This window comes from Tursiops truncatus, chromosome 6 (genome assembly GCF_011762595.2).
Source record: "Tursiops truncatus isolate mTurTru1 chromosome 6, mTurTru1.mat.Y, whole genome shotgun sequence".
Taxonomy (NCBI): Eukaryota; Metazoa; Chordata; class Mammalia; order Artiodactyla; family Delphinidae; genus Tursiops; species Tursiops truncatus.
In genome coordinates, this window is record NC_047039.1 from 115,121,376 (window position 1) to 115,143,072 (window position 21,697).

At 61.2% G+C, this 21,697-nt stretch overlaps 2 protein-coding genes across 34 annotated transcripts in view; both read right to left on the bottom strand.

The window, feature by feature from the left end:
• NSMF (NMDA receptor synaptonuclear signaling and neuronal migration factor) overlaps positions 1-6,580 on the bottom strand; it is a 32,093-nt gene extending 25,513 nt beyond the window's left edge. For 23 of the 33 annotated variants that reach the window (XR_012332781.1, XM_073806880.1, XM_073806892.1 and 20 more), the window contains exons 1-5: positions 6,442-6,580; positions 5,881-6,023; positions 4,629-5,338; positions 1,781-1,856; positions 544-612 (exon numbers count right to left, since the gene is read on the bottom strand). Coding sequence is in view for 32 of the 33 variants with exons in the window: in XM_073806880.1 (XP_073662981.1) it covers positions 544-612; positions 1,781-1,856; positions 4,629-5,338; positions 5,881-5,909 (884 nt within the window). In the remaining variant the exon portion in view is untranslated. Of the gene's footprint in view, positions 1-543; positions 613-1,780; positions 1,857-3,050; positions 3,552-4,182; positions 4,245-4,628; positions 5,339-5,880; positions 6,024-6,441 lie in introns of those variants that run through there. The other 10 variants (XM_073806878.1, XM_033859183.2, XM_073806906.1 and 7 more) reach the window with 5 other exon arrangements.
• PNPLA7 (patatin like domain 7, lysophospholipase) overlaps positions 6,128-21,697 on the bottom strand; it is a 31,787-nt gene continuing 16,217 nt past the window's right edge. The window contains 18 exon segments of the mRNA XM_073806947.1: positions 6,128-6,234; positions 6,442-6,531; positions 6,940-7,045; positions 7,125-7,280; positions 7,654-7,799; positions 8,312-8,428; positions 9,043-9,112; positions 9,228-9,350; positions 11,256-11,341; positions 11,344-11,415; positions 18,282-18,393; positions 19,120-19,145; positions 19,148-19,186; positions 19,189-19,285; positions 19,652-19,673; positions 19,852-19,988; positions 20,466-20,613; positions 20,732-20,795. Of these exon segments, the coding sequence (XP_073663048.1) occupies positions 6,128-6,234; positions 6,442-6,531; positions 6,940-7,045; positions 7,125-7,280; positions 7,654-7,799; positions 8,312-8,428; positions 9,043-9,112; positions 9,228-9,350; positions 11,256-11,341; positions 11,344-11,415; positions 18,282-18,393; positions 19,120-19,145; positions 19,148-19,186; positions 19,189-19,285; positions 19,652-19,673; positions 19,852-19,988; positions 20,466-20,613; positions 20,732-20,795 (1,718 nt within the window).

Here is a 21,697-nt window from a genome sequence, read left to right on the forward strand (position 1 = left end):
CCAGGTACTCTGAACCCCGAGAGCCTCCCGCCCCCGGGGTCAAGGGCTCCCGCTTCCTGCGCACGGTGGCCAGGGCAGCACAACTGTCCCCAAGCGGGCGGTGGGTTAGGGGCTGGCAGCTGCCCCCTCCCCTGCCGCTGTGTCCCTGGGCCACCTCAGAAGCAGGTCTCCTTCACTCCAAACTGTGCCCTGCCAAAGCCCAACTTCCAAGGTGGACAGACAAGCTTCCTGGACACATCTCTGAGGTGGGTGGGGTTTAGGGAGGGTAAGCCTGGCTGCTGACCCCACTGCTCCGGGCTTCAAGGGCCAGAAAAAGGCACAGGGGGGCCAGCTGGCTGCAGTTCAGCTGTCACTGTACCCCCAAAACACAGGCCTAGGGGCTCAGGCCGCTTGACCTTTCCTGCCTGCCGCGTCCCCAGAGCAGGGCCAGGCCAGTGTTCGCCACCGCCCTTCCCCCATCAGGTCTGCTGAGCTGGGTGGGCCCAGGCTAGACCAGGACAGACAAGAGACGGACCCTGGTGGCGAGTGGCTGGCAGGCCCTACCTCTGGATTACAGACGCGGAATCATTCTCCCGTTTCCGGCGCTTCCTCTCCGCGTAGCCCCTGAACACCCTGGGAAACCACCACGAGTCAGCACTGCCCTTGGCCGCAGGCAAGAGGGACAGAGACGTGGGGGCAGCAGCTCAAGCACAGGGCCCAGCGGGCACCCGGGGCGCTGGGCCAGGCAGAAGGTCCTGGCCTGCCTCGCCCGTCCGTGGCCCAGTTCCGCAGGCCCTGCTGTAGCCTTGGCGCTCGCTGGGACCCAGCACGCCAGCGTGGTCAAGGCCCAGGTCCCTGGCCTGCCCCAACCTACGTGGGGGTGGGAGAGTCCCCCAGGGACAACCGCCACGCCCTCAGGCTCGAGGTCCACACGGTACTTACGAGATGCTAGAGTCGAGGCGGGAAGGGGCAGCGTGAGAGAGAAGACACAGTGAGCAGAGACCCTCAGACCCCCAACCGCCCTTCAGTTAGTTCCTTTCTTGTCATTGACCTGGAGGATCCCTCACAGGCACACGGGCACCAGCAGGGTGCCGGCTATGCCGCAGGCCAGCCCTTGCAAGGGCAGCAGACGCGGAAGCCACCGTGGCCCAGGCCACCAGATGCTGTGACCTTGTCAGGCCGCACAGAGGCCTGACTGTGCCCTGCCGACCCTGGGTCCAGCAGCGAAGGTAGCGGCCCCCGTCCGGCCCAAGGGCGGTGGTGCGCTCCCCAGGGTAGCACACGCAGGAGGAAGCTTCTGGTATCGGGGACACTGCAGCAGAGTCCCTCCCTGAAAGGAAGCCCTGACAGAACACCCAGCTGTGCGAAGGTCAAGAGCACGCCCCCAGGGGACTAAGTTGTGATCGCTTGCAACACACGAAACACAAGTGGGCCGCTGTTTGGGGCGTGCGTGAAGGCGGAGCTGGGTGACACAGGGCAGCGAACCACCTCTGCTGGTGGCTGCATCAGCTGCAGCCCCCAGCCAGGTCCCCGCAGGACAGGATGGACGGACTGGAGGGACTGAGGGACAGGGCAGTGGGGAAGGGGTGGGGCGGGGGAGGGGCAGCGGGAGTTCAGAGCAGCCAGGCCTGCCTTCCTTCAGGCTGACACATTCAGGCAGAGCGGGCGGTACACGGCACACGGGGCTGCTCAGAAGCAGCCACGCAGGTGGGCTCAGGACGGGAGAGGGTCCGGCAGTAATTCCTGAGCACCAGGAAGGCGGCGCCCGGCCTGGGCCCGGCACACATCAGACGGGACTCACGCTTGCATAGTTGTGGTTGCTGTCTGGAAACTGAAGAGGTTTTCCTTGGGGAACCAGGTACGGATGGGGATGTCATCTGGAAAAGACCAAAGGAGCAGTGACTAGGCTGGCTCAGGGGTTCCTGAAGCCTTTACCCCCACCTGTCGGGGAAGGGGATGCTTCTGCCACAGACGGTGGAGGAGAAGCGCCAGGGCTCCCCAGCCGCCTCCCAGGTCGGGAGGCCGGCGCAGGGCCAGCAGGCTTGGGTGTCCGCTCAGCTCTTCAAGGCACAACAGCTCAGCGGCTTGGTGACGCTTGTCTTTGCTTGGCTCTCCCTCTGCTACCCACAGCTGACGAGTGTTCTTTTGAGAGCACAGCCTGCCTCCAGGGTGCCCAGGGAAAGGATTGATTTTGTCTCCATTTAAGCAGGAGGGGAAGGGCAGGGACAAATGGCTGCAGCCTCTCCTTGGGGTCTCCAGGGCCTTCTCTGCGGCCCACTCTGGCGTCCACTTGGTTGGACCTCCCCTCTCCCAGACCCTTCTCGGAGGGCGAGGTGGAGACCGCCCCTTCCCAGGGCCCCTACAGCCACTAGACAGAGTGGGTCGCTCTACTCTCTTCCCTGACCCCCGTCCCAGCCCCTGGCCTGGGTGCATCAGAGGAACATGAGGTCGTGGAGGTGAACTGCCCACACCCCAGGCCTGTGCCCTGAGGCCCAGCTGGGTTGCTGATCTGGAGGCCCAAGAGGTGCCCTGAGAGGACGTGCCAGGTCTGCTAGGTAGAATTCTGCTCTCAGGAGATGACAACCTCAGAGCCAGGAAGCGTGGGGCCACGTGAATGTCCCAGGGAGGCCTCTTGCCGACAGCAGGCCTCCGGGGCTCCGCAGCCACCGGCACAGCTCGACCATCCTGAGGCGAGCCCCACTAGCTGGCTGGGCCCAGGCAATCATGCGCCTCCCTTGGTGAGTGGGCCCCAGGGCAGGGACTGTTCCCCAGGACTCCCTGGAGGCAGCCCGATCTTCCCGTTCAGCCAGGTTTTCTACTTGCTCAACCCTTAAGACCCTCCCAGGCCCCCTCCTCGGGGAAGCACTCCTCCGGTGACTTGGTGCTGGCAAGGCTAGAGCCAACCATGAGGCCTGAGGTGGGGCACGGGATGTGGCGGCAGGTCGCCACCTGCAGGCCGTGACCTGGGCACCCTGCTCTGCCCAAGCCTCACAGTGCTCGCTGCCTGGCTGGCCGACCCCAGCACCAGCATCCTGCCTGAAGCTGCCCAGGCCCCCAGCGAGCCCCCTCACCAGACACACGGTCAACGCTGTACATCCTCTCCAGCTTCTTGCGGCGGCTGGCGGCCTCAGGCAGAGGCGGTTGGTCCAGCCCAAAGGCCTGAGGGGAAGGACTGGGGGCGAGCTGGGCACATCCAGGACATTCCCTGGAGCCCTGGCGGCTGCCCGCCCAGCTCTGGCAGGGTCTGCTGACGTCCTCACGACTGCCGCCCGGGCTGGTGCGCAGGGGCTGGCTATGGTGGCGGGGGTGCCGCTCCCGCTGCTGCCGCCCCTTCACCACAGCCAGCTCGATGGCCTCGGCCTCCGGGCCGGGAAGCAGGGCCGGCTCCCCGGAGATGGTATACACACGGGGCTGGGGGCCCTCCCCGGCCGGCTTCCCACTGACGGCCTCCTCCGGGAGGCTGTCCTCATAGCGGCCGTTGGAAATGAGGGAGAGGCGGCGCTTGTTCTGGGGGGCAGGCTGCATCTCGGGGGACCCGTCGTGGCCAGAGTAGGCGTCAGCCAGCAGGTGGTCTGGGGGAGAGGCACCAGGTGAGCTTGCAGCCTGCTGGCCCTGCCCTCCCAGTCTCCGGGTGTTCTGAAGGCAGGGAATGAATACCCAGCGGGTGCCTGGCCCGCTGAACGAACCGTGGGCCCTGATGACTTCAGAAGAGGTATTTCTGAGCTGCGCACTCCCCCTAGAGGTTCACGTCTCACGCCTATCGGGGCCCCAAGCCCCTCTTACGTGCGTGTGGGCGACAGGCTGTGCTACCTGTGGGTGATGGGGGGGGGCCAGAAACAAGCAGGCCACCTCCCAGCCTGCCACCACGCCCATGTGCCCAGTGCCAACTTCTCCCCTCCTCCCTACCAGCTGGCCCCCAGAGACAGTGGTGCCAGTCCTGGGGGTGCCAGGAGGCCTGTTGCCATGCCAACAGCCCAAGCTGGGTGGGTGCCGTGGTGATGAGTGACTCGGAGCTCCTCCTGGGGCTCTGGGCCAGGCGGGGCAGGGGGCGTGAGGAAGCCAGCCCAGCAGGGCACTAGCTGCCTGCTCACGCCCCACAGTAAGCACGGGCTGGGCCTGACCTGGACAGGAGACAGCATCCTCTCGCCTAGGATGGGGGGCTGTGGGTGGACCCCGTCCCGGCACTGCCTCACGTGCCCTTACCTGCACCGTTTCGATTCTCGGGGTGACTCTGGGACAGGTACTCGCCAAACGCTCGGGCTGCTCTGAGGGGTGGACAGCGGGGTGCGCCGTCAGTGCACACCACCCACCCTGGCGTCCCCACCCCACCCAGGTCCTCGGCGCCAGCAAGGGAGGGCTCAGGGGTCACCCCCAGCAAGCACTCCCATCCCACCTCAGAATGCCCAGGGCTGGCAGGTCGCAGTTCGGGGACCCTTGGGTGTCGGTGCACCTTGGCCAGACCTGGGCCCAGGTCTGCTTTCCATCCAGCCCCTGCCACCCAGTGTGTGTGAGGGTCGTGAGGTCGTGCAGCTCGCCCACCGCAGCCTCAGGGAAGGGAACCGCACGGAGGTGGGGGCGGGGCGCCGGCTGCGATCACGCTGCGGGGGCGGGGGCGGCGCTGGCCCCGGCGATCGGTCCGCCGCACTCACCGCACTTTGGCCGCCACCGAGGACATGGCCTCGCTCCGCAGCGCCCTCCTCCGGGAGGCGACGGCGCCCATGGTCGAGGCGGCGGCGCATCCCCAGGCCTCAGAGCGCGCCCCGCGCCCGTCGCCTCCGTCGGGGGAGCCGCGCCGCGCCGGAGATCGGGCTCGGGTTCGGGCTCAGGCTTGGGCTCGGGTTCGGTTTCCGCATGGCCGCGCCGATCACTCCGCGCGCTCCGCCGCACCGAACAGCACTGCCAGGCCCGGGGGTGGCGCTCCGCCCACCGCGACGTCAGGGAAGGGGCGGGGCTCGGCGGGGCCGCCCCCGTTACGTCAGGCCTGGGGCCGGGCCGTCCACAGCCAAAGCAGGGCGAGGAAGGCTCCGCCCACCGTAACGTCAGAGCCGGGCGGGGCCCAGAAGAGACTACGCTGAAGCCTCGCCCACCACCCCGGCAGTAGGTGGGGGGGCGGGGGGCCAGGGGGCCGGGTTGGGCGGCAGGGGGCGGGACCAACCATCTCTCCGCCCTCTCAAAGCTGCCTCTGGAGCTGGGAAACTGAGGCCTGCGCTCCCCCGACCTCAGGGTCCTGGGCCCTCCGGTCAAGGGTCTCCCTGCTCTCGCAGACCCATGTGCCCTGCTCCGAGACCTGCAGGGATCGTGGACTCCAAAGTCATAGAGCTGACAGGTCTCCTTTTTTGTACTGGCGCTATTTAATGATCTGAAAAGTAAGGTGTGGGCATCATCTTAGGGAAGACTCTTGTGTGTACAGAATGGAAACAATGCCTGAGAGCTCGGGAGGGCCTCATCCTTGGTTTGGGGGGATCCCAGCTGCACCCCAGACCTTGGGTGTCCTGCCTGCCTGGCTTGGGGTCCTGGGGTCCCCGCATGGTGACCACTCCGCCCTGCAGCCTCAGGACTGTGGGGCTGCCCATCTTGGTGCTGCCCCCTGCCCGGGGGACCTCGGCACAGGGACCACATGTCCCACACAATCAGATCTACCTTTATTGACAGGCTAAGCAGAAGCATCAGGGGCTCTGACATCTCAGAGGCCTCAGGGGGCCCGCAGGGGCCGACACAGCCCCCCAGGACTGCTGTGTGTGCAGGGGATGCCAGGACCCAGTGCCCCACCAGGAGCGGCCGGCGCAGAGAGGCCCCAGACACTCCAACACCGGCCAGCAGGGCCCTGGGCCCCAGCAGGGTCTCCCTGGCAGGCTGGGGAAGAGCTGCAGGAGCTGCGCCAGCTGGTTCTCTGAAACCCACCCACAGGAGCTGCTGGCTGCAGGGTGCATCAGAGCAGAGACCTCTACCCATCTTGGTCAGAGGGCCAGGGGGGACGAGGAGTCCTGGGATGGTTCAGGGGAAGCCAGACGGGAGTGCCGAGGCCAAAGCGAGGGCTTGTCCTCCTGGAAGCAAACCGCACACACGGTCAAGGTCAAGGTGGGGGCAAGCCAGGAGGGCAGCAGGGAGGGAGCAGCTGGCCTGCTTTGGAGCCCTTGGAGCTGGCAGCTCAGCTGGGGAGCACAGGGTGTCCGGGCAGCTCACTGAGTCGGAGCCCAGGTCGGCTGGGGCTGCCCAGCAGCACCTCCTTGTATTCGGTCTGGTGGTCAGACTCATCTGGGCAGAGAGCAGGGCCATGCAGGTATCCTCTTGAGAGCAGGGGCAGGGGCCGGCATGGGTCCCCATATGCAGCCTACCAGGGCCAGGGGCTGCTAGAGGGAGCCTGGTGGCCAGGGTGGCTTATTGAGAGTGTCAAGGGTCAGGAGGGGACATTGCCACTACCATCCTCAGCTGTGTGGGCATATGGCCCGGGGTCCAACTCACCATCTGCTGCAGCCACCTTGGCAGGCTCGATACGTGATACGATCTCAGTGAGGTCCATGAAGGAGGCATTGGGGCAGGTGAGCACGTTGGGGGCAGAGGCGAAGGAGACATCTGGCGAAGCCCCTGACCGCAGCCGGCCCCACCCTCTCTATGACCCTCTGTGGTCCTAGCCCTGGAATGCGGGTGGGGCACGGATGACAGGCAGAGTCCTGAGCAGCCCCCCACCCACAGTGACATCCTCTCCCACGTGAGCACTTCAAGGGTGGAGAGTCAAAGGGGGGCAGAGGCCAAGAGACAGCCCCCAGGGCCACTGCCCTTGCCCTTGTCTTCTGGCCCCTGGGGCGGGGCAGGGGAACCTGCAGGCCTGAGCAGTTGAGAGGGTGTGCCAACGTGCTGCTGGCTGCAGGGAGCCCTGCCTCTCTTTTGGACTGGGCAGCAGAGGACGGGTCACAGGAGTGGGAGAGGAAGGAGGGGTGCCAACTCAGGCACTCACATCGCACGCCTTCACCTTGCTCGTCCCCTACCGATCCTGCAGCATCTTCTCCAGCATGCCACTGCGACCCCAGATGTCAAACACTGTTCGGCCGTGCTGGTACCCCACCTCCTGCACACACACCGGGAACCCCGTGATCGGGACGCGAGAGCAGGGAGGCCTGGGAGGGGCAGCCGGCCTGGACACTCACACAGATCTCGTCGAACTTGCTGAAGTCCAGGGTGCCGTAGCTGTTGGGGGGGGGGGGGCGCAGGTCCTCGCAGTAGTCGCTGCTCTTCACCATCTCCAGCTGCCGGACGCAGCACACGTAGGCCAGGCGCGTCTGGATCTCCACCATGTCCAACACCTGCCATGTCACAGCCCTTGAGTGTGGCTCTCCCGTCCCTGCGTGGCCCCTGGCCTCCATCTGGGCACAGCCACTGAGTCTCCTGCCCTGGCCCTTCCTTCCCCTTCCCTCCCCCCAAGGGGAGGCAATTTCTACTAGGCCTGGGGGGAGGCTGGGCACCCAGCCAGGGGTCCTGGGGCGTGTGGAGCCTTTAGGCCTGGTTCCTTTCCCAGAGCTGGTCCCAGGCGGGCAGGGATGGTGAGTGACCGACCACCACCCTCCTGGACCCAGAGCCTGGAAGGTGCACCCCCTCCCTGCCCATCTCAGGGTCTCAGGGACACAGGCGCCAGGATGTGGGGAGGAGCAGCTGGGGTAGGCAGGGCTGGGCCCCCACCTTGACCTTCGTGGCCAAGGGATTCCAGCGCTTCCACAGCAGCCACCACCTGGAGAGCGCATCCCCGTAGTTGGTGAGGTCTGTCTCATCCCGGCTGCCCATGTCGATGGCAATCACCACCTTTGCCCCCATTGACCTGGCCACATCTGCTGGGGAGGAAGTGGCCTGGTCACCAATGGGGACAGGTATGCAGAGCCCCAGGCGGGAGCCTGGCTGGGGTGACGGGTCAGAGCTGGGGGAAGTTGGGGTGGAGCCAGGGCTGGGGGCAGAGCCTGCCTGAGAGGCGCTGAGAGTAGGGGGACGGGGGTGAGGGTTTGGAGGGTGGGGACGGCCTCCTCTCCACCCTCGCACCTGGGCCTGCGGAGGGGGTCGGCCAAGCGCACAGAGCTGTCCAACAGGTGACAGGTGTGCCCCAGGAGGGGCCTTGCCCACAGCAGACCCGACACCTGCAGGCTGTTAGTTCTGACTGTGGGCACAGACGGGCCCTAATTGCGGCCGGCCCCTCTACCTGGCCTGGTTCTGAGCGCTGCTGAGCCGACAAATAGAGCCATCTGCTGGGAGCACGCAGCGCCGAGCGTGCGCACGCCCGTAACCCCCAGCGCGCAGGAGCGGTGGGGCTGAGGCGGGCCGGGCGGCCGCCCCCCATCCGCCACAGTACCTGGGAGGTTGTTGATGGAGCCCCCGTCTATCAGCAGGTGTCCGTCTTTGGGGTTGCAGAGCGGGGGCATGTAGCCCGACAGGGACATGCTGGCACGCACGTACCTCCACAGTGAGCCTGGGAGGGGGTCCAGAGGGATCGGGGGAGAGGAAAGGAGCCTTTCGCTGCCCAGGGTGAGTTCCTGCCCTGGACCCTCGGCTCAGAGCCTCGCCGACATGGGTCCTGAGCCCTGCACGTCTGGCCTCCGGCGGAGAGCACCAGGCCCGGGCAGATGACACCCTTCCTGGACATCCTCCCCCTCAGACGGAGCCCAGGGGGGCCGGGCTTGCTCTGGGCCTGCCCACATCTCCCCTTGCCGTGAGCTTCTGCCAGCCCTGCCACCCCACTCACTTCTAAGCAGACACGTTTCAAGGGGCTCCCAAAACACTCTGGCCTGGAGAAGGGCCTCAGCCGCCCACCCACAGATGGGCTCTCTCCTCAGCATTCTGCTCCGACCCACACGCAGCTGTGACCCACGTGGGCCCTCAGTCTGCCCCTCTGCCCCCGTCCCATCTCTACCTCTCCCTGTGCACCCTTCAGCCTTTGGGCCCAGAGCAGTCATCTCTGTTCACATCTCCCCGAGCCTCTTGCCTCCTCTGGGAGATCCTGGGGCTTCCCTGGGCCTGGCCTGGAACTGGCCCCTTAACGCCCCTCCCCGCTGGGGAGCCTGCACCCCGGGAGGAGGTGCTCACCATCTGTGTGGACCCTCATGGCAGAGGCTGTGATGTCCGTGGTGATGGTGAAGTAGGGGACCCACAGGTCCTGCGAGGGGAACGGGACTCAGAGGGACCACCCCCGGCTGCCAGCCCTCGACGCTGTGGGCCCAGGGTGTCCAGACCCAGGCAGGCTGAGGCCGTGGGCTCTGCTGGGGGTGCACCTCGATCTGCCTGTCCTTGAAGACACTGCAGATGCTTCTGCTGCAGCCAGCCCCCGAGAACACGAACACAGAGGGGATGGGGTAGGTCAGGTCCAGCATGGTCTTTACCATCGACATCACATCCTGGGGGGTGGCACACGGGGGCACGTGTGAGGCCTCTGCAGAGGAGAAGGGGCTCACCCCTGCCTCCCTCTCCGGGCACCAGCAGCAGGCGACCCCGAGGGAACACCAAGAGCCTGCGTCAGGAGAAGGGAGCAGGGACCTGGGCACTCACGTGCGCTTTCTGCGAATAGAAGCCTGTGGGGAGCAAACACTGTGGCCTGAATGGCAGGGCCTGGAGGTCCCAGAGGAACGCCTGCTGACCCCGGGCAGGCCTGGTCAGCTGGGCCCTCACCGCCCGCTCAGCGGGGACGGTTCAAGGCTCACTGGGACAAGGCCCATCCAGGACCAGGGCCAGCTGAGCGTCCACCACTGCCCCTCCGGGCTGGCCTGGGCTTGGCCTTCACACTCCACCGCGGCAGACGCTCCACCCCTCTGATCCTGGGAAGCAGCAGCCCTACCACGGGCCCTCACTGCCAAAGCCCCGTGATCTCTGGTAGGACCGATGCCCATCCTTCCTCAGTGAGGACCCGTGAGCACAGGGCACAGGCCCAAGAATGCCTGACTCCTCAGGGGTCAGGGATGGAGAGGAAGGGTCCTCCTTGCCTCTGTGTGGACAGACGCTGGGACGGGCTGTAAGTGGGCGTGGGCCCCCAGCTGGGGGTGAGTCACGCGCCCCCAGCCGCTCTCACTGAGACTCGTGGACGAGCAGAAGGCACACACGCGCCCCTGGAGGACAGGGAACCAGGACAGCCTGCGACATCCCTGGTGTCCTCTGCGGGCAGCAAGGCCCTCACTCCCGAGGAGGCCCTTGCCCAGCACCGCAGCCACCCCACCGTGCCCCCTCCACGTGCCAACAGGTGGGACCACAGAGCAGCCTGGGGGGTCCATCCCCCATGGCCCACAGGGTGGCTGCCCAGTGGGCTCCCTTGGCCCAGCGCAAACTCAGGGTGGCAGGACATGATGCCCGAAGCCCCCTGGCTGTTCCCACACCCGTGGGAGAGCTCTGCCCGACCTGCACGCAGACCCTTGCTGAGGCTAGAGCACCGTCCCCCGCGGCCACTGCCCTCGGAGGCTGTCCTTAGTGACCGGAGCCGAGCAGCCCGCAGCCCCCAGGGAGACTGGGCGCCTTGGGGATCTGTGCATCGGGCAGATGGCCTGCTCTGAGAGCTTCTGCTCAGAGGAGGCCCATCTTTTCTTTTAAAAATGAGAATGCCAACACTTCTGAGCGCACTCTCGGTTTCAGCCAGGGCTCCATTCTGCTCCACAAAAAACGAGCAGAGCCCTGAGAAGGGCAGGCTGCAGCCCGCCTGCCCGGGTGGGTCCCCAGATCCTGGACTGTCCCCTGGCGTCCGTTCACCGCAGGGCCAACTGTACCAACGACGTATATTTCTTACTTTACGTGTCCCTGATGCTCTGGCATTTGGGGTCCCGCACACCGGGGGAGAGAGACAGACCTGGGCTCACCCAGCCCTTCCAGAGCCCACACCCGACTACCTGTGTCTAACGCACACCCCAAGCCTGAATCACCCAGGGCCAGGTGCCAGGCAGCTATGCCCAGAAACCCGCCGGAATTATTCGAACGGGCAGATCTTAAGCTGTGTGCCCTGCCCCGCCTTGCCCTTCCCACAGAAACCCCAATAAGGGCCCCGACCTAGGCCTTGCCCCCTGCCTGCCTACCGGCACTGGTGCCCCCATGGCCCTGTGGGGTGGGTGTGGAAATGCGGGGAACTGTGGGTGCACTAACCTCTCCTCAGTCACCTTTACAACTCAAGACCAGGCATGAACCAGAGCCCATCCCACAACACTGACGCCCTTGCTTCTCTGTGCCCTCCCTGCCCCAACAAGCCACGCTCTGAGGCCAGAGCCCTGCAGAGCCACGTCCGTCTCGATGCCCTCCTGCGTCCCCGGCCCTGCAGGGCCCCTCACCTCAGCCCACTGCTTGGCCCGGATCCGTATCTGGCTGTAGTTCCACTCCTCAGAGCACAGGGCGCCTGTGAAGGCCCTGGTGGACATCCGAGCACGTGCGCAGGGATGCCGCCCTCTGTCAGGGCCCGGATGATGCCCACCTGGGCACAGCCTCTACGCCAACAGGAGGATGGAGCAGGCAGTCAGCGCCGCCGGGCCGCCAGGACCCCGGGGACGGCCGTCCCGTTCCACCCCACCCCTCGGTGCCTGAGTCCTGCACACGCCACAGGGAGAGGGGCAAAGATGCCAACTCAGAGAGGAAGTGGGACGCTCTCGAGAGGCAGCCAGCACTCAGCCTCCTCCACCCGCTGGCGTCTGGGAGGCTGTGAAGCCGAAACAACAGGCTTTGAACAGACTTGGGCGGGTGGGGAGGCAGGTGGAGGCCCCCAGGGCCGGACGAGCCACCACCGGAAAGCAGCGCGGGCTGAGACCACTCTGGCCACTGTTCGTGTGTGATGTCCGCCACACAACCAGAAACAGCATGTGTGAGCGGAAGAGAGCGTGTGACTGTAGCCAGGAGGAGGGACAGACAGTGCAAGTGGACAGAGGCAACACCCGAGTTCTAGAACCGATGACTGACATTGAGCGTCGGGTTCAAGGAGCGTTCTAAATGCTGAGCGTAAATTAAAGGAAAAAACCCTACATTGTTGGAAACCCGAGACGAAGAGAACTTCAGACCAGGCTGAGAACAGAAAGGCGCGCTGCCTCCAAAGGGCCAGCACACACAGAGCTGGCCTCCCCTGCTCCGCGCCGGCTGCCGAGGCCGCGGACTCACCATCTGGCCCTTCACAGACAATGCCTGCTGGCCCGCAAGTTAGGAAAGAAAGAACAGTTTAAATCAAAAGAGTAAAATTAAGGAAATAATAAAGAGCAGAAGTTAATGAACCAGAAGACAAACACACTATAGAGAGGATCCCCGGAAGGACGAGTTCAGGTACGACTGGTCCATAAAAGTAAAAAGCGGGGGACGGAGGGAGGCGGACAGGGTCGGGGAGTGGAGGGGGAGGGAGAAAGGGACAGAGACGGAGAGGGAGAGAAAGAGGGAGGAGGAGGGAGACAGAAGGTCTTAATAACCAATATCAGGACTGAGAAAGGGAACCTCTGGACAGATGCTCCAATTAAGAAGGTAAGAAGCTAGTGTGAGCTTCATGCCGTAAGTAGGAAAAATCAGATAAAATGGACACATCCCTAGACCAACATAACCTACCAGACCTGACGCTGGAAGTAGAAAACCTGAAGAGTTCAATAACCATCAAAACAACTGAATCTTTAATTTTCAAATCCTCACAAAATTTCATGTCCGGATGGTTTTACTAGTGAACTGTACTAAACATCTAAGGAAAACCAACACAAGCCACCTGGAACCTTCCAGAGAACAGGGAAAGCAGCAGCACCTTCCAATTCAGTTTTGCATTTTGGAAGGTAGGCAAACAAACCTGCCTACATTTCAAGAAAGGACAAGCACGGCCCACCTTGCTCAGACCCAAGGGGTCAGGTGACACAGAAACAGGGCCACATGCCACAGGCAGATGAGTCCATCCCAAGAAGGTGATGTTTGATGTTACTTTAAAATCACTCAGTGTGATTCACCATATTAACAGGATAAAGGAGCAGAATCACACAATCTGACAGACCCATAAAAAAAAACACCCGTGATAAAAACTCGGCAAACTAAGAATAGAAGGAAACTTCCTCAGTCTGATAAAGGGCATCTACAAAACCCAAGAGCCGAGCTGGCAGCCATGGCACTTAGCGCTTAAAGGGAATGCTTTCCCCAACACTCACCACCTCTGCTCAGCTCTGCGCTGGAAGCCCTAACCAGTGCAACAGGCAAGAAAAAGAAACAAAGGCATTTAGGTATTTTGGAAAGAAAGAGGAAATACTGTCTTTATTCTCAGAAGAACAAAATGTAAAAAAACTACAAAAAAAGGTACTGGAAGAAGTGAATTTAGCAAGGTTGTAAGTCATGACATTAATTTACAAATATCATTTGTATTTCTACATAGTGGCAACAAACAATTTAAAATGAAATTTACAACATACCATTTAGGGCTTCCCTGGTGGCGCTGTGGTTAAGAATCCACCTGCCAATGCAGGGGATACCGGTTCGAGCCCCGGTCCGGGAAGATCCCACGTGCCGCAGAGCAACTAAGCCCGTGCGCCACAACTACTGAGCCTGCACTCTAGAGCCCGCGAGCCACAACTACTGAGTCCACGATCCACAACTACTGAGCCCGCGTGCCACAAATACTGAAGCCCGCGTGCCTAGAGCCCGTGCTCTGCAACAAGAGAGGCCACCACAATGAGAAGCCCGCGCACCGCAATGAAGAGTGGCCCCCGCTTGCCGCAACTAGAGAAAGCCCGTGCCCAGCAATGAAGACCCAACGCAGCCAAAATAAATAAATTTATTTAAAAAAAAAACATACCATTTACAATAGCAAAAAAACCCATAAAATACTTAGCTGACTCTAAAATTTACACAGAAATGCAGAGGACCTAGGACAATCCAAACAACTTCAAGAAAAAGAATTTGAAGGAATTACACTGCCGGATGCTTTCCCATAAAGCTAGAGTAACAAAGACAGTGTAGTGGTGTGGCTGGGACAGAACACATGCCTCCGTGCAGCTCACACCGGGGCAGGTGTTTGGTGCTTCACTCAGACGCCTCAGCAGCTCAGCAGGGAGGGAAAGTCTTCAACTAGGCAACCATGTAGAATACCCTCACCTCACACCCCGCCACTCACAGGAAACAATTGTGGGTGGACTGCAGGCCCAGATGTACAAGCTTTGAGAAGATGTAGCCTAGGCAAGAGCCCCCAGAGCACCAGAAATTAAAAAACTGTAAAAAACTGGGAAATCACACTTCATCAGAGTTAAAACGTGCTCATCAAAAAACGCCATTACATGCCATTACAACAAAAACAAAAGTCAAAGACTGAAGACAATATTAGTAATAAACATATCTGGTAAAAGACTTGTATTCAGGGACTTCCCTGGTGGCACAGTGGTTAAGAATCCGCCTGCCAATGCAGGGGACACGAGTTCGAGTCCTGGTCCGGGAAGATCCCACATGCCGTGGAGCAACTAAGCCCGTGCACCACAACTACTGAGCCCATGTGCCACAACTACTGAAACCCGCGCGCCTAGAGCCCGTGCTCTGCAACAAGAGAAGCCACCTCAAGGAGAAGCCCACGCACCACAACGAAGAGTAGCCCCCACCCACCACAACTAGAGAAAGCCCGCGTGCAGCAACGAAGACCCAACGCGGCCAAAAATAAAATTAATTAATTTAAAAAAAGAAAATTAAAAAAAGATTCGTATTCAGAGTATATAAATAACTCCTCTAACTAAATAGTAGAGGGCAAGCCACCTGTGAGAGAGGCGCGTGGAACTTGATGACCAAGAGGCACCTGGAACCCGAGTCCAGGGATGCAGATCAGACTCACGGTGAGGCACGGCCTCCTCCCACCAGGGGCGTGGCCACGACTTCCACCCAGGACGATACCAAGGGGTGTGGCCACGACTTCCATCCCGGACGATACCAAGGGGTGTGGCCACAACTTCCATCCCGGACGATACCAAGGGGTGTGGCCACAACTTCCATCCCGGACGATACCAAGGGCGACAGAGATGTGGGCAGCCCGAACTCTCAAAACTGCCAGCGGGGGTGTAAAACTGCTCAACTACCCCGTGGACAGGTAACTCCACTGCCAGGTATTAGCCCAAGAGAAGAGCACATATGTGCACAGGAAAGATCTGCACAAGAATGCTTGTAGCCGTTTTGTGCACAATAACCAGACCCAGAAAATAACCCAGGTGTCTGTCGACAGGAGGAGGACTACAGGGGCCCACAGGGGCCCATGCGGCGACGCCACGGGTGCGGTCAGCGCACACAGACAGCCTCAGAGACTCGGAGTTCACGGGACCGAGCCGACACAGGCCGGCACGGAACGGAACGGAAAGCCGAGCAAGCAAGCATTATTATTGTCAGAGAAGTTCAAACTGCACGACTAGAACAAACAGAAAAAAACTGAGGAAAGCACTCAGACATCAGAAACATCTTAGCAAAAAAAGATCGATTAGAAGATACATCTGAGAAAAATCACCCAGAAAGTAGAACAAAAAGACAAAGATGGAAACTTGGGAGAGAAAAGAAAAGATGGGAGCACGAGAGGATGAGGGGTCGTCTGCACTGTGCTCCAGAAGAGGGAGCAGGGAGCAGGGGTGCGGGCCTTAGCCAACGCTCCGAGGGTTGGAGGTGATGAATTCCCGAATTTGAAAGGGCCCACTGCGAGTCTGCCCAGCCTAACGGGGGAAAAGACACCCAGGCACATCCTCAAGTACTTCCAGAAACACAAGAGTGAAGAGAGTCTCCTACAGGATCCAGAAGCAACAGGCTTCGTGAAGAACACGACACTGAACTTCAGAGCAGCAATACTGGAAGCTAAGAAGATGATGGGACCACACCGTAAAGTTCTCAGGGAAAAGTATTTCCATCTAGGGTTCGTAACCAAACTGTCATGCGAGTGTGAGAGCAGAGTGAGGGAACTTTCTGCTAAGCGTGGCGTTGAAACTCTTCCCTCCCATGCAGCTTCTCTTAAGGAAACTTCTAGAGTATGAACTCTACCAAAATCAGGAATGTATCAAGAAAGGGGAAGACATGGTATCCAGAAGTGGAGCTGGACACAGGAGAGAGACAAAGGCAGTTCCCAGGATCATGGTGAAGGGAAACTCCAAGGCAACATCCCAGCGGCATGACTGGGGAGCAAGCAGCAGAGCTGAGAGGAGGCCGCTCCAGAGTGAGTTCAGCAGCGATGACTTGGTGGTCTGAGCACACTGAGGGGGCTGCGTCTCCAGCAGCATCTGCGGTGGGCTACTGAGCAATTATTACTCTGAGGAGGGAGACACTGCCGTATATACAGTAGGATAAGGCTTAGCTCCAAAGACCCATCTTGCTGCAAGGCAAACAGTGAGCAATGGCTGACTAGGGCGGGGACCACACCGGGATCCCGTGCTGAGGAGGAGGATAGACGGAGGATACGAGACAGAGACACACAAACAGACTTTGACCCTGTGCATATATGGGGGCGGTTAGGAACTTAATCATCTAAAACTGGAAAAAATGAAAAAACAGATAAACAACAGGGTCCTACTACATAGCACAGGGCACTATATTCAATACCCTGTAATAATCCATAATAGAAAAGAATCTGAAAAACAACATATGTACACTATATACACACACAGACACACACACACATGCACACGCACACACATAAAACTGAATCACTTTCCCGTGCACCCAAAACCAATACAACATTGTAAGTCAACTATGCTTCAATAAAAAAAGAAATGTAAATGAGGAAACAGCTGAAGAAAAGTTGGAAGTGACTGTGGGATATTGTCTGTGGGATATTGTCTGTGGGATACTGTCTGTGGGATATTGTCTGCGGGATATCTCTGGATTTGTTGGTGGGGCAGAGGACTGCTGTGTGTTATGCAAATACCATACGGCCTTACAGAATGGCCACATGGCTTTTAAACTAAGTATTACTTTAACTAAATTTTCATTAAAAACGCTGCTGCAAGCCAGCTGCTCCAGGGCACCTCACTGTCCCAGCCCCGCAGAAAGCAGGCTGAGTGCTACCCCCATCCCGGCAACTTTGGGTAAATCACCCGAGTTTCTAGGCCCACTGGCTCAGCTTTCAGGTAAAAACACGGCACTACACGATGCCCCCAAATCACCCCAAATAAACGAGCAGGGTACTCATTACTTCACCACCCAGGCCAGGCCGCACTCAGGGGGCCAGGGCCAACACGTGCAGGCGTTCCACCCTGGCGGCTGCCTGCGGACCGCGGGATCCCTCCCCTGCAGCGCAGCCCTCGGAGAGAGGCCACAACGTGCGCTGAAGGCACAGGAGGCCAGTGAGGAGGCTGGGGGTGAGGAGGCGGGGTCTCCATAAGGGCAGCCCCTCCCGTCCCCACCCCACTTTCCTGGCTGTAAGGGTCTCAGGCCAGAACTTGGAGCCTCCGAGTCTCCAACAGTGGGGAAGTAAGGAGCGTGAATCCGGCCAGACAAGCAGTTCTGAGGCTCACCTGCATCATTTCTCTGACCCTCTCCAGCTACAATTAGCCGAGGAGTGGAGGGGCCGGGCGCGAGCACAGCCCCGACTCTGCAGGGTGCACACACAGTGACTCCAGCGTCCTCTGGAAGGGACATCCTCGGGCCAAGGCAGGTGGCGAGCCAGGCTCCTCCGTCAGGCCCTGGGGACAGGTGGCCAGCACGGTAAGCAGGGCTGGCACCCAGGCCTGGCACTCAGGGAGCCTCGCTGCAGTGCCGGGGAAGCGGCACAAGCCCGCCAGCCCAGCGACTGGCCTGACGTCCTCCGAGGCCAGGGGTGTGAGGGTATCCACCCCACAGGGCACCCCTGGCCCTGGGACCTGGCCCTCAGAGGGGCGGGGGTCCAGCACAGATGCTGCAGGAGGTGCTGCCTTGCCCCTCCTCGCGCCGACCGGTTCACCCGGGGCCCTTGGCCTGTCACACCCTCACCACACACCTGCCCCTCCGTTTCTGCCCCCACGTGTATTTTTCTCTTTAACCAAGGTCAGGAGAACGGCAGCAACTTGGGGTACAAGTGCTTTGGGTTAAAAGTCCTTAAAGGAACCCACCAGCCCAAGAAACTAAAGGCTGCTTCACGACGGTCGTGAGCAGAGCAGATCACTGTTCCATAAAGTGTGCATTAAAATGGAAAGAAACTCTCCCGCAGCCCAGCGGAAAGACTGGCAAAGGGTCAGAATGGAGTTTTCAGAAGAGGAGACAATCGGAACGAGAAATACATTCTCTTCCACTGTCTTTGTGGAGGGAGGGGACACCTGCCCGTGGGAAACACTGCCGGGCACGTGCGCCAGCCCAGTCCGGGGAGGATCAGCGCAGGCGCACACGTAACCGACTCGTGGCCCGCGGGAAGGGGCGGGACTCACCTGGCTCCCCTCCCCCGGGTACCAAGGCGACAGCGTTGCTGGTCAGCACCCGCGCCAGGCCGGAGAAGTCCGAGCGCCGGTCCGGGGGCCTCTGGCAGACCCGCTCCGACGGCTCCACCTGCGAGAGAGGCCGGCAGACGCGGGGGGCCGGGCCGAGTTCGCACACCCGACGTGGCCTGGCTGTTCTACCCCACTCCTGACCCAAAGCTCCTCCTGGACACGGCCGGTGGGTCTGATCCCGACCCAGTCGTCACCTCGGCGCCCGGGCTCACCTGGGAGGGCTCTTGGGGTGGGGCGGGCAGTGCGGGCAGCTGGGCCACATACCGACGGGCCCAGCCGAAGCCCACAGCCCCGAGGTGGAGGGCGCTCAGGGCTTGGCCACCTGGGCGCAGACGCCGCTGGCAGGGCGGCTCCACCAAGCTGTGGGGCTGGGTGGGCTGTGGCCAGCCGGCGGCCCCTGCGCTCCCACCACGGCCCGCGCACAGCCGCCAGGGCTGGGGACCCCTGAGGAGGAGGCGCCTCAGGATTTGTGTGCTTTGCTGTCCAAAGGAGGAAGCAGTGCCAACCTGAGGCCACCGGGCTCTCTGAGGCCTCAGCTGGAGGTGGGAACCTCAGGCCCATCGCTCTGGGGTTCTGGCCCCCCGTAGGGGCTCCCCCATCCGGGGGGCATGTCACCCTGTGGCCCCGGGAATCCGAAGACCAAGCTCAAGCAGATGTGAGTGCACAGGAGCGGAAGAGCTCGTGGAGAGCCAGCGCCCTCATCAGAGCCAGCGGGCTCAGAGCAGAGTCAGAGGCAAAGGGCCCGAAGCAGGTCGGCGGGGCCCCCAGCCGCCCTGGGCCTCACCAGCTCGGGCAGGCTCCTCCTGGTTAGACGCGGCGAGGGCAGCAGGGGTGCAGGTGGCCGGAGCAGCAGCCCCCAGGCTGAGCCGCTGCACAGTGCGGGCCGGCGCAGGCCCGTCCTCCCGGCGCTTCTGGGCACGCACAGCCGCGCTCTCCAGCACCCGCTCCAGCTAAGGGAGAGCGGAGCCCCGCGTCAGGCAGCCCAGCAGAGGCCGCAGGCTCGAGCAGGACAGAGCCAAAGGCCAGCGCGGGGCTGTCCACAGACGTCCCAGGCTGGACGGGACCACGCCTCATGCCCTAGCCCAACACAGGTCTTGGCCTTGGCGGGTGGCACCCTGGTTCTGAAGACCGACCCGGCTGTGGCGTGCTTGGCCCTTCCTCTGTGAAGCTGTGACCCAGGGGGTGCGGGGCTGGGTGCGGGGGCATGAGGGAGCTCCGGGGGCCTGCAGGAAGGGAGGCGGCGCACACACTGCAACCTTCTTTTGCAAACACTCCCCCACAAGGGAGCATCACTCCTGGTAAGAACAGGAACCCACATCGGAGATGACGAGTTTGTAGCTGTCCCAGGACCGGGATGGAAGCGTGAAATGAGAACAGACGACGGGGCAGAGGAAGGAGGTGGGGAACACAAAATGAAGGGACAACGAGACTCCACTTCACACCCAGGAAGTTGGGAACACAGGGGACTGACAGTGCAGAGCAGGGAGCATGGAGCCCCAGACCTCGCCCACATCACGTGCACAACAGGAGTGCAGTCTGGCAGCTCTCTGAACCTGAAGACACACAGCCTCTGCCGCTCAGCAGCAATTCCAGGTGGTGCCCTGAAGACACCCCTGCACACGCGTGTAGTGAAGTAACTTCACAGTCCGTTGGCTGAGAAGAGACAGATGGTGGGGCATTCACAAATAGAAACTAAACAGCCATGAGACGAGTGAAACAATATGGATACAATTCAAAAGTGTAAGTGTTGAGTAAAAAGGAAATTTCAAGATGGTATAAACTCGAGCACTATTTATATAAAAAAACCAGTGCCATATACACACATAGTAAAAACGTGAAACACGGACAGAGGCTCTGACTTTACAAGAGCAAATACCTGGGTGTCTGCTCTTATTATCCGTCCCTTTCTGAGTTGTTGAAATACTTCATTCAGAGGACAAGAGAGAAACAAGGGGTTGGAGGAGAGAGTGGGGCCCCCCTCCCGCCAAGACCTGCCCAGCCTGCAGCCCTTTGACCACGCCCACTGCCTGGCCCAACCCAGCAGCCGGCCGGCCCCTCCCCTCAAGCCCTGGCCACGGACCCCACCTGCTGAGGCCCCGCCCACTGCCCCACTCACGCAGGCCGGCTCACCTCGCCCAGGCCCACGATAAGGATGAAGTCGGGCTGCCGGATACAGCGCTGGGTCCAGGGTGTGAGCGTGCTGTCCACCTGGTAGAGCACGATCCGGTGGATGTCCTCCTGCTGCCCCAGCCAGCTGGACAGCCGGTGCTCGTGGATACTGGAAGGCACAGACAGAGGGGCGCAGACGCCAGGGCACATTTCAAGGCCGGGCTGGGACCCACTGAGAGCAGCAAGCCAAGCTCGGCTAGGCTGTTCCGACACGGAGGCCGGCGTACCTGTCCAGAGCAGCAGAGACAAGGCGCTGTTTTACGTTGCCGCTGGTCAGCAGCAGGGCAGGGCCTGAAAACACAACCACCAAATACAGAAAACTGTGCCGGCAGCTCACACTGGAGGACAAGCGAGGCCCTTCCTTCTCCTGGAAGTTTGCTCTTCTGGAAAGCAATAAGCCTTTCACCACTCATGAGGAAGTGCCTGTGGCCCTGAAGCAGACCCTCTGGGCAGGTGAGGCTGCAGGTGTGGCGGTGGAAGGGCTGCAGCAAGTACAGGGAGGGGCGGCCTCTCTGAACCTCAGTCTCCTCCTCTACACATGAAGGGGTTGAATCTCTGCGGCACTGAGACTGTGTATGCGTGGGGGCAGGGAAGCACAAGCTTGTAAAGTGCGAGATTAGACAGTCTCCCAAATCCAAGGCAGCCCGGCTGGCTGGGCTCCAGTCAGGTGCGGGTCACCAGTGTCTATCACCAGGGATCAGCGTGCTTCCTGCATCTACAGGGTCTTAGAGTTGCTGTCCACACAGACACAGTTGCTCTCAGCCAGGAGGGCCAGCGTCAGAATATGTGAGAGGGCCGCCAGGGGCAGGGACAAAAGCTGAGAGGCCAGCGGCCCTCAGTGTCAGGAAGGCTGCTGGACCGCCCTGAGGATGCAGAAGTCCCGCTGCTGCAGGAGAGGCCGGGCTCTTCCCCATGGCTTCCTTCTTACACCCTCGCTTACACCTGAGCTTCTCTGAGAGCTTGTAATCAGAAGGTGAGAGACAAGAAATCACCGCCTTGTGTTTAACTGGCAGCATCTGCTTTCTTGGAGGCACAAGCATAAGGGTGCATTTCACAGGGTGGTGCCCTGTGATGTGGCTGCTGGACTGACCTGTGCGTCTGTGCAGCTCTGACTCAAATGGCAGAAGCCCGTTGATGCGGGGAAGCAACTCCTCTGGGGGCTCGGGGCAAAGGGCGCTGGTCCCCCTGGGGGC